Source organism: Thunnus albacares, chromosome 18, assembly GCF_914725855.1.
Source record: "Thunnus albacares chromosome 18, fThuAlb1.1, whole genome shotgun sequence".
NCBI lineage: Eukaryota > Metazoa > Chordata > Actinopteri > Scombriformes > Scombridae > Thunnus > Thunnus albacares.
In genome coordinates this window covers 3821042-3839498 of record NC_058123.1, presented here as the reverse complement: position 1 = coordinate 3839498, position 18457 = coordinate 3821042, and the positions used below count along the sequence as shown (strand labels likewise).

The following is an 18457-nucleotide window of genomic DNA, read 5'->3' as shown; positions in this document are numbered from 1 at the left end:
CACACACACATCCTGGCCTTTAGGAGAAACACGGCATTCTGGGAGGAGGAGGAAAAAAAATAAAAATAAAAATAAAAAAGAGAGAGAGATTGTCTGCCCGTCCTCTCCACCCCCCCCCCCCCCCCCTCCCTCCCTCCCTCCCTTTCCCAATTCTCATCACCTATTTTATTCCTCCTTTAATCAATTTCATTTCTCCCCGTCGACAAAGCGAAATGCAGCAGTTCTGGTCGGGTTCCCATGGCAACCGCAGTTGCTAGGCAACACACAACTCTCCATCATCCATTCCAGAAGTCTGACAGATGGAGAGGAAGAATGCCAAGGCAAGAGTGAGAGAAAAGAGAGGAGAGAGAGAGAGAGATGGAGAGAGAGATTCGGACAGAATGAAGAAGAAGAGGAAGAAAACATCCACAGAATGAAAACAGGAAGAGGAGTTGTGCGGCAGAGAGGTGAGGAGGATGATGCAATCCAAATAATAATAATAAAACACACACACAGCAGATCCGATAATCTCGTCAATGATCCTCTCTTCATATGGATTCCTCCTCAGCCTCTAATCCTCCGTTAGTCCACAGTTTCACATTTCACTGTGGTCGTACGAGGCGTCACTGTTTATTAGCAGACTCTCTCTCTCTCTCTATGAATGATACGAAAACATCGCAGTAAAAGCTTTGACCCTCCTGTATGTCACTGACCCAGAACGAGACCCGCTGACTCATTCATCATATTAAAAACAATCTAATCTGTGTTTATGTAAAGTACCTTGATGCTGTTGCATATAATTATAAACTATAAAAAGGTAGTAACAGCTGATGCTCCTGAAAAAAAAGTGAAGTTCATCAAGTTAAAAGTCACACAAATCCATATAATCCATGACAAGCCGTGCAAATGATCACACCATAATTCATGACTTGGAGGTCAATTAGGGAGTCGGTATAGAGGGTGTCAGAGTGGATTATCATCGTTAAACCTTTCATTAACACATAAGTATTGTTAATTCATATTTTAGGATGAAGTCAAACGTTTGACTGCAGCAGCTTTACAGCCTGTTTCAAACACCTGTCACATCCTCGCCGACACCTGACCACAAACACAACAAAGCTGCTCTTTTAAAGCTGCAATAACTGACTTTTTTTTAAGCCACCAGGGGGCAGTAGAACGACACAACGATGACGTTATTATCAGCTTATGAAACTTAATATGTTGAATTTGTTTGCTTATTTCACACATCCGTGCAGAAACAGAACAACAGTCATTTAAAAAAAAAAAAAACATCCACCTTCTCTTAAGCAACTCTTTGGCTGCTGGATGCTCTACTTTCTTTGCCAATTAGCCTCTGAGTTTGTTTTGCTGTTGTTTTGCAGTTGTGCACAGAAGTTTTAATCAGAGCGTGTTTGCTTCTGAGAAACGAGGTTGATGAGAGCAGTCGAGTGACAGACGGTAAAACCAAAACGACGAGCTGAAAGGCGTCAGAGCGCTCTGCAGAGCCGAGAAACTGCTGAGTCGAGTGATTTATCTCTGTGGGTTTGTCACCTTTCACATACAAGAAGTAATTTGATCCAATGTTAATATACGATATATAGATATAGATATAGAGATATGAATTAGTGCAGCGTCACTACATTACATATTCTGTCAGAACATAATCTCTCAACATCACAAATACTGTAAACTAGAGCTGCAACTAACAATTATTATCATTATCGGTTAATTTGCTGATTATTTTCTAGATTTAATCGATTCTTTAGTCTTTAAAATGTCAGAAAAGTCCATGATGCAACCTAAAATATCAACAGTCAACAATCTATTGAAACTAGAAAATATTCACATTTAACAGGATGAATTTGATCGACTATTTGTTGCAGTTACAAACATACAACCTGCATTTGAAAACAACTAAAACAGTCAAAAGGCTACAATGCAACAGAAGAGGTGTTGCAGAAAAACACACATATATAAATATATATTAAAAATATTCGAGGTGGAGTAGTGACCATTACGCCTGCTATATTTAGAGCGTACAGAACGTCCATTACATAACGTCACCCTGCCTGACCGTGATTCTCTATAGTTTACCGAGGAGGATTCGGTATCTCACCATGAAGCGTCTGATGAACAGTAAAGACAGGTGGATCTCCTCCACGCCGTTTCCTTCCTCTCTGTAACAGCGAGGCCTAAAAAAAGGCCTCTGACTCTCACCCCCTCAGGACTGGAGAACAGAGACAGTGAAGGGCGCCCTTGCACATGTATTTTTTTAAAAAAAAAAAAACAACAACACTTCTTGGCTGCAAAACCTTCTTTCAGACATTTGATTTATTTATATTTAGTGAAGACAGACGGCTCACCTGGATGTTTATTAGATTATCCATCACATCTGTGTACTAAAGCTTATTAACATCATTATATCTCCAGTCTCTAATCTATTTCTATTTATTTTTATCTATTTTATTTTTGAGTCAATCAATGTAATTACTGTATATATTTTAATCTTTAACACTTTAACTTCTCTCTATCTATTCAAAACTGTCCTTCTGATCATCTTTCATATCAGTGTTTAAAAAACTGACATTTGATTGTTGCGGGAACGTTTTCCTCCAAACTAAAGACCAACAGTATTTCTGCCCTTGAGGAGAAACATTCCAGCAGCGCAGCAGCAGCGTCTTCCTGACCTTGGTCGTCATGACGATCAATACGGCTTGTTGAACTCAAGGACACAAAACATGTTCGGAGTACAAAATATCTTTTAATTTCCCTTTGAGACTGATAAATTATTCTATCTATCCATCTATCTCTCTATAATCAAAAGCAAACTGACTGCAGAGCTTCAACATGTTGATTAGAATCAGACTCTGATTCTCTGCGACTCAACTTCAAATGACAATTATTTTCATTATCGCTTCATCATTATTTTCCTCGATTAATCGATCAGTCGTTTGATCTATAAAATGAAAAATGTTGATCAATGTTTCCACCTCAAAATGTCTCTTTCTGTCCCGACCAGAAAATATTCACATTTAAGAAACTGAAACCAGATAATTTGTAATTTTTTTCTTGAAAAATGACTCAAAATGATTCATCAATAATCAATCAATTATCAAAAAATTTTGCAATTAATTTAGTAGTCAATTTACTAGGCCGAACATTTCTGGATGCAGCCTCTAAAATGTGATAATTGTATGTTTTTCTGTGTCCTTTATGACAGTAAACTGAATATTTTTGGGGGTTTTTGACTGTAGAAGACGTCACCTTTGACTCTGAGGAATTAAAACGCACATTTTTTCAGTATTTTCTGACATTTTATAGACAATGAGGAGCACCAGTCTGATGTGGGAACTAACTGATTGATCATCTAAGCGTTGCAGCTCTTAAATCTCATTTTTTTATGCATAAGAACAGAAATGGATCCAACACACACACACATGAACTCACTACCTGGAGTTAATGAACAATACATGTATTTATGTATTTTACATACTGTAGGTGCTTCTTGTGTCTGTGCTTCTGCTTTGCATGTTCTAGTTAGTGTCTTAACAACGCAGCTCTTATTCAATCTACATTTCTATTAACATTAATATCTTAAATGTATTTACTGTCTTGCATATCTTGTATCATGAGTCTCTGTGTTGCATGTTTTAAGGACGTCCTGATGATGTTTTTATTCATATTTATATGTTCTTTTGTTCTGCATGTTTATAAATGATCTCAGTAACTTTTCAATCTCATTTTCACATTCTGTTTTTAGAGAGACTCTGTCCGATGCTTATTAATGTGCACTATCCTTGTTAAATAAACAAATAAAACAAATAAACAATCCAGCAGATCCAGCATCTTAAATATATTATTCTCAAAAGCTCTGGACTAAAAATCGGAGGCGTGTGTGTGTTTTGTACCAGAATAACTTGACAAATTACCATGAATATCAAATTTTGGATGTCACCTAATCAGTCATTTGACTGAAAGAGGAAATAAAAGAGGCCTCAGTGTGAAATAACAGGACTTTCAGATGGAAGAACTCGCTGACAAAAGCGGCCTGTGTCAGTCAAATAAGAAAGGTGTGTTGTGCTGCCTTAATTTTGTCTGAATCAAAAACGACGCCTGCAGCATTTTAAACGAGTTGAAGGGCATCGCAATAATAGAGGCGGCGAATTATTAAAGCATGAATGACTCTCTCTCTCTCTCTCTCTCTGTGTCCTGTTTTGAAATGGAAAGGTCTCATTTTTGGTTATTTTAGGCAAATAAAGAAGCTCGAGTAATAAAAAATATGCTTTAAAACTAAGATTTGGCTCTGAAATGTGTAGATTAGTTGCTTTAAGAGGCTAAATTCTCTGTTTGTGGTATAAAATACAGTGAACAGAACTAGCTGACATGTATCTAATCTGCTTTATGCATCATTATTAGATGGTACAGTAGCAGGTTTGGGTTTGTGGTTACTGTTTGCACCCATGTAGCGCAAACCGCTACATGGCCTCCTCTACGGTGACCTGCTGATAAGTCTGAGTGTGTCTGACAGCTATCTCTCGTTACTGAAACATGCAAAGCCACACATTTGCCAGTCAAATTCAAAATGTACAAGCGCACAGACTCATGTGTCATGCTCTCAGCTACTATTTCACCGAGCTGCACAACCAAAACGCAACAAACGAGAGCTCCGAGAGACCGGGCTCGTCGTCACATCTCTCAGATCTCTCTGTTGTTCTGCCAATTGTAGAACGTAAAAAAAAAAAAACAGTCAGAGCGTAGAGAGAGCAGAGAGTAACAGTACTGCAGGGTGGGACGCTGAACACAGGAGTTTCAGCTGATGGGTATCTTCCTGTACTGACCGTAGCAGACAGTCGTAACATCACAGATGCATGAAAGTGAAACTCTTTGATGTCTTCATATCAACGATGATAATCTCAGGCAATAAATCCTGAGACTTGACATGTAGGGCTGTTAGAGGTGTTTAGTGTGGGTGGCTGATAGGCAGGTGGCCTGTAGTGTAATTGACCCCGCCTCCCCCTTAGTTACTGTTGCTATGCTCAACAAGCTTTGAATCCTAGCATGGCACATATACAGTTAACAACAGATTTACTGTCAAAATTCTTAGTAATTTCAGCTATTTTACCAGAATAACTAATAATAATTACTTCTAGTTTTTAGTGTTGTAGGTGATATTTTAGCCAGGATCACGAGGTTCCTGCCACAGACTGTATATAAAGCTCGACGTAACAAGGCGTGACATCACCTGCTGGTTTGCACTGGAGCCAGTTTGAAGTCCAGAGTTGCTGTTTCCAAATAAAGGAGTGCAGGAAGTTTCCTTTCACGCTCTGAAAACACGCCCCGCTACCTCGGACTGAAGCTAACGCTAGCTTACAGGGAACACAGAGAGGTGCAGACTAGTGCTAACGTTAGCTAACTAACACTGCAGGTATCCTTATCAAGTAAACTTACCGAAATATTACGACAACAGTCTGACTCAGTGTGAGAATATTATTATAGGCAACAAAAAGCAATTAGCTCCAATCTAAATAAAACTAAGAAGCTGTTTCATGTGGACAGAACTGAAGCATCGACCAACACGGTTGTTGAAAGTTACAGAAATAACTCTGAAATTGTCATTTTTCTTCAATCAACACACCAATGATGAGTTCACTTCTATCAAACCATTACTGCACCAAATGACTGATACTGATCTATACTGATCTATACTGAGGGCAAAGGACACTCTGACTCCAAAGGGCGTCATGAGGACATCTTAAGTTTTATGAGTTCAGCTGTGCGTGACAAAGAGCTCCACATTAACTTTTATACCACAGGAATTACGCCGGGAACAACTTGCCTGTTGATTAACTCGGAAATGTAAACGTCCCAGAGGCACCGGCACATCGACCGGCCCCGGTAACAAGTGCCTTTAAAGAAGACTCTCTAATGAGACCTGAGAGCTGGAGTAATGAGCAGGGGACGGGGTCTGGCACAAAGGGAGACGGATCGCCCGATAAGCAGGGAGATAGATGAGGAGGAGCCGGGTGACAGCGAGGTCTCCATAAAAACATCATCCATCATGAATTTAAGGTTTTAGACTGTTGGTCGGACAAAACAAGCAAATAGGAGGCATCTAAAAAGACTGTTAATGGCTTTTTTTTTAATCGATTTTCAAAATAAAAAAATAATCATTAGTTGCGGCTCAAGTCTGAAATGTATAAAACAGAAAAGCAACAATCTTCACATTTGAGAGGCTGAAATTAAAAAAAAAAAAGTTTGTTACCTTTGCTTAAAAATGCCGTAAACGATTAATCAATTATCAAAAACACTTGCTGATGATTATTTTTTTATTTTGAAAATCATTGAAACATTAAAAAATGGTTAAAAAAAAGCCATTAACAGTCTTTTTAGAGCTCTTTTTGATGCTTCCTATTTGCTTGTTTTGTCCGACCAACACTCCAAAACCTTAAACTCATGATGGATGATGTTTTTATCGAGGTCTCGCCGTCTCCCTGCTTATCGGACGATCTGGATCTCAAATAATCATTAGTCGCGGCTCAAGTCTGAAACATCTGACGAACGATATAAAACAGAAAAGCAACGATCTTCGCACTTGAGAGGCCGAATTTAAAAAAAAAATGTTTGTCACCTTTGCTTAAAAATGCCTTAAACGATTAATCAATTATCAAAAACACTTGCTGATGGATTAACTAATTGTTTCAGCCCTAAATGTTATAAAATACAGGCTGCGTAATTTTCAAAATAAAAGCACAGAGCAACAGCACTTATCTCCTGCTGTTTTGTCATAATCTGATTAGCAGAGTTGTGGCTAATGAACAAAAAAAAAAGGCCAAAATGTTCACCTGGGAGGTGTTGTACGGGTTTCACACTGGTGTCTAATGAGCACGAACACGCACAGAGCGTAGATGAGTGGAAGTATGAGGTGATGATACTGAACGTAAGACAGAGAAATAATAATAAAGAGAGCAATGAGGACAAAAGAGAAGGAGGAATTAACGCAGCAGCCTATTCTCACAGGGGGGGTTGAGACCTAGAACAGTAAGTAAACCTAGTAGAAGGCCTGCAGGGTGGCTGTGGTCCCCTGGTACGCCACAACTACTGGCACACTGCCTGTCTGCTCAGAATGGAAACACTCCGAGGAGCCAGCATACAGAGAGAGAGAGAGAGAGAGGCCGCTGCTACCGACTGGAAGGCAGGAGGAAGCAGGAAACATGACGCTGAGCCGCTGCATCGACAACGCCGACACTAAAAAAACACAAACAAGGCCGACTCCAGACCACAGCCGACAATCCTACAGAGGAGAAGCGACGGACGGTGCGGAGCAGCATTCAAAGCCTTTTTTTTAAAATAAGAACATAAGAGAAATAAAGACTGTGTTCATATGTAGGAGGGTTTTTTTTTAGGCGGTGAGGTGTAAAAAAAAACGTGGAGAAAGTGAAAGTGAGTTTATGATCGGTGGGTTTTTTTTTGACCCGTCAGCTCTGTGGGTGTGGATGTCAGAAATATCATAAGTGTGACCAGTAACAAGCGTCTGACCACAAGCCGACAGCGCGGTAGGTGTCACATCTGCCGGATGAAGGTGCACGTTAGCAGCGTTTTCTCATCACATCCACTTGGATTGGAGTTTAGAGAGACACTGAGGATATGAAATGTTGATTAAATAATCTGACACGTTAGAAAAAAAAACAGCACTTCATTCTTAAAAAAAAGAAGCTACTCGATCCAAATACTGGAGGCTTTGATTCAGATCTGTGAATGTGTGTGATATATTAATAAAAACGTTTAACTGGGATATTCCAACAGTTGAAATAAACGTGACTCAGCTCGATTGTTTCACTAGAAAAGACTCGTCTCTCTCTCTCTGATGGGTTTTGTTGAAGTACAAAAGGCCGACTCGTGGTTATAGAGAGAGAGAGAGAGAGAGAGAGAGAGAGAGAGAGAGAGAGAGAGAGAGAGAGAGAGAGAGAGAGAGAGAGAGAGAGAGCGGCGCTTGATTTACCTCACAAATGACCTTTTGGCCTTGAACTTTTCATTTTGGCCTTTTGATAAGTGAACTATCTGATAGTGGCGACGTTTGTCATTAAAACTGGTGAAAGTGACGGTCAGAGAAGCTGCTCAGGGAATTATGGGATTATGTTTTCTTTGAAAAAAATAAAATCATATATATCCTGAATTTATCCAGAAAAGTCAATGTGAAGTAAAAGAGAGAAATAAACTCTGTAGTAAATGTTTCTGTGTGATTACATCTGTAAAAAAAAGTATATATTTAATATTATTGTTTATATTTACATATTATTGTATAAATCATCTGTCAATGTTTATAACTGTCTGTGCTGCTCTGATCTGTCATGCCAATAAAGTTTATTTGAATTTGAACTACATTCACCCTCCGCCATTTTATTTAAGTGTCTGAATGCTGAGTGTGTAAATACATCCGCTATATGGAGCCCTAAAACAATCCCACAATGCAACACTCCTCATTATAAAGATGTGAAAACTACCGTCACGCGACTCTATAGCTGACTGTGACGACACAAAACGATGAGTCACTGTCCGACATCTGAACTCGCTGCTCACTAATAGTGTTTATTATATAGTGAATATAGAATATAGTATTTATTTATCAAGCTGGAGCCAGAATATGACAAGACAACCATCATGACTGCGGTACAGAGTTAAAATAAAAACGTAATATAACAGAAGCACAAGAAGAGAAACGTCTTAGTCATAAAGTGACTCAGTAATTACATGACACAGCAATATCTGCACCGAGTATGTCAACATTAAACATTTACATAGATGACGTTTGGAGTTTCTTAGTCAGCACAAAATGACGATTTTAACCTAAAGATGAAACTTTGTCTGTTTGGATGAGATAATTACACTCCTTCCTTTAAAAAAACGAACTTAACATTGAACATATTTGCAATATCAGCAACCGAGACGTGACCGTCTGAGTGTGAACGTTCCTTCTTGACTTTGGAAACAGAAAAAAAAAAAACCTTTCTTTTTGCTGAGCTTTCAACTAGAGCTACACCGATAAAATCATCGAGACCAACATATCAGCTAATATTAGCGATACACACACACACACACATATATATATATATATATATATATATATATATATATATATATATATATATATATATATATATATATATATATATATATATATATATATATATATGTGTGTGTGAACTGATGAGTCAACTTCCAGTGTAGAAGATGTTTGAGGTTCTTTAGAAACCGACTTCTTCCATTGTTTGTTCACCAGAGAGTTTCATCTGTAAAATATCTTGGTCATAACTCAATAAAAAGCTTCATCAAATATGTGTTTATATATTTAAAAAAAAAAACAATGATTATCTGCAAATATATAATTATTTGACTCATTAAACTCTCCGTTACAGATATCAGAACAAGTCAACACAAGTCCATCAGCTGATTAAGACAAAATGTGGTCGGAAGCTTGTAAAAAAAAAAAAAAGGGGATATCTGGCACAAGTTGCATGAAGAAGGAAAGAAGAAGAAGAAGAAGAAGAAGAAGAAGAAGAAGAAGAAGAAGAAGAAGAAGAAGAAGAAGAAGAAGAAGAAGAAAAGGTCAAAACTCCAGAAACACTTGCAGAGTAAAAGTTTCTTATGAGGCCGACAGATTGTGTCCTTCATCAGAGGTCAACCACAAGCCCCAACGCTTTGGTCTCATCATAAAAACTTCTTTTATGATGAGTTTTGTGGTCCGTTAAGATTTTTTTATGTTCAAAATTTTTTATGGTCAAAAAAAAGAGGAAAAAGCGACTGAACGCTGGTGATTCAATTAGAGCGCTACAGTAGGTTTTTATCGTTTTAAGTTTTTTTAACTGTAATAAAAAACGAACTCACCGATCTTCTGGTTGAAAATTTTGTCAAATGTCAGTTCGTCTCTCTCCTCGAGGTACTTCTGCATCACACTGCGAATACTGTGAAGACAAAGAGAGAGAGATGTGGATTAATATATAATATATACACACACACCATCGTTTACAGCCTCCACCTCCACCTCCCGTCTGTGATCCAAGCCTCGGTTTGGGACTCTCCCTGCCACCTGCCCCCCCCTTCCTTCCCTCCTTCCCTTCCCTGACAGAGTCAAACCGGCAGGGAGGGAAGAGGGACACACGGGAGGCTGCGGGGGAGCCTGGAGAGATACATGCTACCCAGGGAACGGGTGTTAATGAGAAAAGAGAGCGGGGAGAATGAATCAATTAGCACCCTCCCTCCACGGGCCTCCATTAACACTACAAACCAGAACCCTACATGAAGTGCTCGGGCTTCACCTGCAAGCACCCCCCGGCTCCCCCTCAGCCGCTGCCTCTTCCTCAAGGCTGTAAGGTCATAATTTCTCCAGTGTTTACATTTTGATAGTGTTCATTATTATTCAATCATAAATAACCTTTAACTTCCAGGACTGAGTCGCTGCTGCAGGAAAAACTGTAAAAATATAAATTTCCTGGAGAAAGTGAGTGTGATTGTTTGGATATTATGGATGACTTTAGTTATAAGTGCTATGGAAGTGAATGAGGACTGTTAGAGCTACAACAATTAATCAATTAATCAGTTAGTCGATTGACAGAAAATTAATTGGCGGCAATTTTTAAGCAAAACTTGTAAACACTGTACTGGCTCCAGCTTCCCTAATGTGAACATACCTGAATACTGAAGTTATAGATGCTATTGAAGTGAATGGGGGCTTTTAATCGCTGTTAGAGCTACAACAATTAATCGATTAATCAGTTAATCGATTGACAGAACATTAATTGGCAATTTTTAAGCAAAACTTGTAAGTTCAAGCTTCCCAAATGTGAATATTTTCTGGTTTTCTTGCTTCTTCTCTTTAGATTTTGGACCATTAATGAGACAAAACAAACTGTGGGAACATGTGATGGACATTTAACACACAGCACCAATAATTGATTAGTCTAGAAAACAATATAACTCATAAATGTTATCATAATGAGCTTATTCACAGCCTGCATTACTGAGCATTTACACATGTGAAAGGTGTTTTCTACTGTAAACAGGTAAATATAATGTAATATATGTTAATGCATCATGTAACTCGTAATAACTCAAACTGTACGTGAGCTTATGTAATAATGAGCATTTTTACTGTAAATGCCGACTGACGCAGAAATACAACTACCGTCTACAAGGTTGTTTTCAAAAGGTAATAAATATAAAAAAAAGCACAACAGGTATTAATAAGAAAAGTTACAGCAGAAGAGAAGTGTCTCAGGACTTTTAAGCCCTGTTAGAGCTACAACAATTAATCGATTAATCAGTTAATCGATTGACAGAAAATTAATTGGCAGCAATTTTTAAGCAAAACTTGTAAGTTCCAGCTTCCCAAATGTGAATATTTTCTGGTTTTCATGCTTCTTCTCTTTGGATTTTTGGATCATTTTTACTGTACATGCTGACTGACGCAGAAATAATACTGTTGTTTTCAAAATATAATAAATAAAAAAGCACAATTATACAGTACAAGTACAGTGAAAGTACAGTAATTAATAAGAAAAGTCACAGCAGAAGAGAAGCATTAAAACTGTAGATTAATGCAGGATAAATGTCTGACTTTTCACAAACATCTCATTAAATATGTAAATATATGCATATTTTAATAAATGCAGGAAGGAAACTGCATCTAATCAGGCATGCATCCATATTTTTATATAATATTTTATACTTTTTTAAGCATGACTTTGTAACAGATGAACTACAGTTGAAAACAGCCTCTTGGCGAACGCCGGTGCCGATGTTTATTAATGTAAACTGTCCCTGCTAAATAAACCAATAAATAAATAAACACATTTGCCAGTTTATTAGGTGCACTTAGTTGAAACTAATGCGGTCTGAACGTAACAGCCTTCCAATAAATCCTGCTTTCATGAAGATTAAAACGTCCAGCGCTGCAACAACCTGCAGCCTCAGAAACCATAAAAAAAATTGAATCAACACGTCTAAAAGAAGAGTTTTCAACTAAACTGAACATTATAACCTTCATGAAGGGTGGATTACTCTGCTTTATTTTTGAGCTAGGGTGTTCCTAATAAACTGACAACTCAGTGTATGAGCAGTACATGAATTTACCTTCTTCCCCTTTCATGAGACATGATGTTATTGTAGCTTATATATATTTTATTTTTTGGGGGGGTATTGCTGCCTGCAGTGAAACTAAAACATGGGACAAAACTGAAACGACTTGCTAGCAAAACTTAAAGAGCTCATCAGTGCAGCAGAGCCGTGGCTCCTGGTGGGTTATGAATGTTGAACGCAGCTACAGGAACAAGAACCTAGGAAGTAAACACTTCCTCTTTTAATAGGAGGCCTGTTTGTGTGCCCCGTGAATCATTACCAGCTGACTCTGGAGTATCCGTATGAAAAAAAAAAACAAAAACTCACCACTTCAGGCTCCATATTAAGACTGCTGCTGGTAATATTTACTGTTAAAAAAAAAGTCAAGCCAGACGTTGCATCTTTTTCTGACCACATGACAAAAACAGGTGCGTGTGTGACGAGAAAGACTTCCGATAAAGGGTGTATATGTCTGGTGAGGTTTGGTACGAGACCCTAAACTGTATCTTTGCTGTACAGATGTTTGTGGCTGATAGAGCTGCTGGTGAAAAACACAGGTGCGTTACCCAAAAAAACAAAAAAAAAAACAAATCTTGTACCACATGAGTTATTTTTCCTTTTCTTTAGAATGTCAGTTCAGCCGAATCAATATTTCCCTATTTCAACAGCGGTTGTGTCTACTAGAGCGGCAATGATTAGACGATTAGTTGCCGACTATAAAATTATGATAATTGATTAATTGCTTGGAGTCTTTCTTTAAAAAGAGAATAAAATCCAAATTCTCTGCTTCCTGCTTCACAAATATGTGAACATTTTCTAGTTTCTGGACAAAAGAAGCCGTTTCACTCCTGTATTTAAACTGTTATGGTTGTGATTTATCCATTTTGAGTTCTATCAATAACCCAATAAACAATGGAGGTAAATGGTCGATTTGTGCTGCTCAAAGCATTGAAGAACAACATTTTAAAAGCTCAACAGCAACTCAGACTGACACGCTGATCTTGTTGTCGTCACCGCTGTTTTCTACCCAAGGAAACGCTGGTTAGTAACAAACAACAGCAGCAGCAGCAGCTCTTTCACATCCACTCTTTACGCTTACGGGAGCAGATGACCCGAGCAACAGCGGAAAACAAAAGAGGTTCCCCCGCTGTGACAAAGCAAGTTTGAGTGACATGATGACTGCTGGCACACGAGTGATAAATAAGGCGATATTATCTACAGGGGATTGCCGTGACGTTGAGGATTTATGAGCAGTGGGCTGTTGAATGTGTGAATGGGATGTGGCACAAACGCTGGTATTCATTTGCAGCGTTATGAATGGGCTTCAGTTTTCACAGAATTTTTTTTTTAAATAAAAAAAAACAGCTAAGATGAAATAATCACGTAGGAGGAAAGAGAGTTCAAACAGTCATACAGCAAAAACACTCCTTCAACCGGTAATAGCTGTTGTGTCCTTTATGCTACGTGGTGTCTGTTGCAGAGTTTCCACAACAAAATGTAGAGCAAATTTTAGCCAAATTGACACAATATGTTGCATTAAAATGCACTTTTCCATCTGCTACTTTAAATATTGAGAATTGGTGGCGATAGTTCTCCAGTCGGCGCCGTTAAACCGTCGCAGAAGAAGAAGACGATGCAATGAGATCATTAAAAGAGCGGCGATCAAAGATGGAAAACATGATGGAAATATGACATTTCTGTTTGTTTCATGTATTGATGTGAGGAAGGTTACAGTCTCCTCATCATCATCGCTCCACACAGATGTTTTCAGCTCAGTGATGTCACATCATTTATTCATACGTTTGTTATCGATACACCAAACTTTGTTGCATATTTTAGAGATTTAAATGTGTTTTTCTGGTAATTTTCTACTAAAAACAGGTGGATTGAAATGCATCTTCCATGTTTTCCTCTTTTCTTTTATCCCAAATCATTATTTACAGATCGAAATAAATAGATTTCTATTTCCAAACTGGTGTGATGCTGAGGCTCCATGAGCCCCCGAAACATGTCTGAAAATTCCTGAACCTTTTCTTAACTTGCTATATGTTGTCTTCAATATTAACTATCTTCATCAGGAACTTCATCATCATAAGCAGCCCGAGCTGACCAATAACAGCTCTTGTTGCTTCCATGTGGTAACTCTGTAGCTGTTGTAGCTTTTAAAAAATGGTCGAGATTCAGAGGAGGAGTGTAAAATCCTGAAATCTCTGCTTATTACTGATCGCTAATACACCATATATGACCTGGTGCACAACCTCAGCTCCAGTTTATTGATAATAAATCACAAGATTCACCTTAAACTACTCCATCACCAACACAGCTATTGTAGACTTGAACCAGTTTCTTTGAAGACTCCAGTTGGTTAATTATTTGTACAACTGATTATTTTAAAGAGGTTAAAGTATGCCGTCATCAATGGGTGCGTTCTGGCATTAAAAAAATCCAACGCCAGGCCCTCGACTGGATGAGTCAAAAGTATAAATCCTTTAATACGAGCTAATATATTAAAATCACAGACATGTTTGGGCACACTCGCCTTCTTCAGGGCGTCGTCGTCTTTAATACTGATTATTCTGGTTCCAGTCCTCAGTCTTCAATATCACAGCACTGCTTTGAATTTATCAAAAAAAAAAAAAAAATTGAATCATTTTTGTCCTCAAGATCATAAAAAGCTCCACGCCAGGTAATATCATGTTCACTGTGATCTGGGCAACAGGCTTCAAGACATTTTGCCCAGATCGACTGTGAGAGATGTAGACAGTCTTTTTTTTTTTTTTTTTATTTTCCTCCTGACCGCTACAGACTGTAAATCCAGGTATTACTGTGCTGACAGTCTCAAATTCATAGAGCCACAGTTACATACATACATCACTCTCATTTTGGAGTGATACTTTGAAAAAAAGAAGAGTTTATGAGCAACAGGGTTTCAGTTATACAACTAAAAAACATGACTGAAGCACGTCCAGGGAAAGAAAAGAGGATAAAATAGAGGGGCACTGCAGCAAAAAAAAAAATACCACCCACTGTGGAGCAGCCGGGGTGGGAAAGTTATGAAATAGAAAAATATACTGAGTCCCTGACAAAAACACTTTATCCCTACCGGTGAGGAGTAAGGAGTCATGGGGGTCTGTGCCAAAACTGTTATGCTAGCAGTGGGTACATGATACAAGAACATTAACAACTGCACCTTCCCTTTTGGCTGCGGTTACATGATTTTGCCTCCGTAAACATCTGTTTCAGCGTGAAGCAGCTGTCGGCTGTAGTCAGATGAGAACGTACTTACCGCGCTAACACGATGACCAGTCCTCATAATAAGCTAAAAGCTCTTCACAAACACACTAATTGAGTCTTCTACCTTTTATTAAAACCCCCAACAGCTAACTGCTCCGATGCCACAGCTGCATCCTCCTAACGTGATCTGACCTAATTACACGTCTCCCTTAAAAAAAAAACCATTAAAAAGGATGGGTTCATTATTTATCAAGTGTGTCTTAAAAACAACATGCAGGTGTCCGTATGAACAGTGAAAGAGGTTTTTCATACTGATCCCCCTTCGAATGTGCTTTCAATGTAAAGTGATGGAGGCCAAAATCCACATTTAGTGCAAAAATGCATTTAAAAGTAGATGTGAAGCTTATATGAGGCATCATCAGTCTGAGTTAGTCATATCAAGTGGATATCTGACACATTTACAGTCTTTTTAGCATCAAATTCCCTCTTTGTGTTTCCCTGTTGAGCTGCAGGTGGAAGTATAGTAACAAAAAGAGGGACTTTGGCACTAAAAAGACTGTAACGTTGAAAGATATCTACGACTGAAGCTTCATATTAGCTTCAGATAAACTTTTAAATACATTTTTACACAGAAGGAGAAAGAAAAACATGCCCCTGACTTTTGTTTTAAAGGTGCAGTGTGTAGAATTTAGCGGCATCTAGCGGAACGGACGTGGCAGAAATGGAATATAAGCTTCATAAGTATGTTTTAATTGGTGTATAAATCACCTGAGAATAAGAATCGTTGTATTTTCATTACCTTAGAATGAGCCCTTTACATCTACAGAGTCCGCCATGTTGCACCACCATGTTCCTACGGTAGCCCAGAGCAGACAATCCAAACACCGGCTCTAGAGAAGGACTTTCACTTTTTCCCTCGCCACTATAGGTTCCCCTACACGCAATCTCCAACCTCATTGCTAGACGCCATTAAATCTTACACACTGGTCCTTTAAGACAGACTTGAAACCACGTCCATTAACTTGTTTAAAAACGTCATGATTTCCACATTTACTACGAAAGCTGCTCAGGTTCCTTTAATTTACAGAACACGCATAAAAATACGTAATCTGGGTCTTTACTAAAAGAGATACTAGCAGAGGTAATGAAACTGTCTCAACAACACTGAGCTCCGGGTGGGTGAAATGAGTTTCAAAACCCACATTCAAGTGTGCTTACAACAGCTCTGAGGTCCCAGCGTTGAGTAACTCTCTACTTTTACAGTAGTAAAAAGGTCATGCAGTGATATATATACTTCACATGTCAGCAAGTCAGTGAAGTGTGAAGGAACAAACGCTTTCCAACATTGTGTCGGTGACCATTGTGCACTGCAGGAAGTGTGCAGGTGTGTAAAAAATTTGACATTATTAAACAGGATGTCAGTGATGTTTCTATAGCTGGATCTGTTGGGAGTGTAAGTCAACTGATAACAACACAGTTTGACTGCTGAATTTCTCATCTATCTCAAATTTAGAAGACTTAATCTTACGTTATTTCCGCTCGATATATCTATCAGAATGTGACAATAAGCAGTATCTGTCACTATCTCTTCACGAAAAAACCTGATGACACAAACACGCAGGGAGGAAATTATTTCAGCTTATTAAAAAGGCATGTAGATGTGTAATTACTCTGTTTACCAGTAAAACTAGTTAGACTTTGAAACCTGTTTTTCTGGCTACCACACTGCTGCATCATCACGTGTGGGATTTAAGGGGGGTGTGTGTGTGTGTGTGTGTGTGTGTGTGTGTGTGTGTGAACGGAGCCGCCTACAAGACAAATAGAGCAATTTCCAGACGAGCAATCGTTTCCTATATGTTTAAAACACCTTCATCATTCTAAAAACCCCTTCCTTTTTTATGATCGAGAGAAAAGATAACAATGAGTTCAGGCTGAAAAGCAGCAGTAGTGAAGATTTAGCACCTTTTGTGGTTTTAACACCATTTACATTCGCTTTTGCTAGATTACGCAATTACAAAAGATAATCACTATTTGTTCTAATACACAGCTGCCTCTACAGAAACCTCTAAGTCATCGAAATCAAACGCTTATCAGTGAAAACCTCCAGTGTGTGACAGCGACCTAGGACATCTGGCCTCATATAGACTGCCCTGTGTTGCAATTCTGCTTTTGCTCTTTAAGTGATGAATCAAATAATTCAAAAAGGGAACTTAAAAAAAAAAAAAAAAAAAGAAACTACCACCATGTAGATTTAGATGTCACGTTTCCAAGAAAGCATGTATGCAAGCAGCTGATGGAAGGACAAGTTAACCTCTTGCTAACTGTTCTCTGTTCTCTGGAGCTTCAAAAGTTTTGCAAAAAAAAAAAAAAAAAAAAAAAAAAAAAAAAAGACTAGAAACTAGGCGATGGGCGTCTAAACTGGAGGTGACAGGAAACCATGATGACTAAAAGTGTGACAATTGTTCTAGGCTCCTTGGAAAATTGTATATATGTGTTAAGTGTTTTGAAGTCTTGGAGGAGGTCACATGGGTCCATTAGTGCTTTTTCTAGTGAGTCACTCCATCCTGAGAGGACAATACTGTGGAAACTCAACACCCACTGAGAGGGCTACTTAATGATATGAGGATTGATATTCGATATGTGATAATATTAGACTTAACCCAGTTTGTTTGCAGTTAAAATGAAGACATTAGGAATCATATATCATACAGATGTAAAATAAAGTGATCCATTTGTTTCCCTGTCGCTAAACCGTGACACTGACAAATATTAGATCAGTATTACATCACTGAGATATTTACAATTAATTGATCATTATTACTATAATAAATCATAATGTTTAATTATATGATGGCTGTGGGATATCAAACAGCAGTTGGAAACATCTCGACAGCTATTGGATGGATTACCGTGAAATCTGATTCAGACGTTCATGTTTCCCCCAGATGATTAATTATAATCATTTTAGTGATCCCATGATTACCTTTCCATCTGGCATCATCTGATCCTTTGATTTATGACTACTTGCAAAAGTTAACACACACACATCGACGAGTGTGAGCAGTCGTCGTTTAGTGAATTTCTATTATTTTTCTCTCGTTTTGTTTAGCATTTTATTATTTTTCATCATCAT

The 18457-nt window shown here is 38.2% G+C and overlaps 1 protein-coding gene across 1 annotated transcript in view; it reads right to left on the bottom strand.

Annotated features, from left to right (window-relative positions):
- grk3 (G protein-coupled receptor kinase 3) overlaps positions 1-18457 on the bottom strand; it is a 76582-nt gene that overhangs the window by 45019 nt on the left and 13106 nt on the right. The window contains exon 2 of the mRNA XM_044332968.1: positions 9862-9938. Within this exon, the coding sequence (XP_044188903.1) occupies positions 9862-9938 (77 nt within the window). The remainder of the gene's footprint in view (positions 1-9861; positions 9939-18457) is intronic.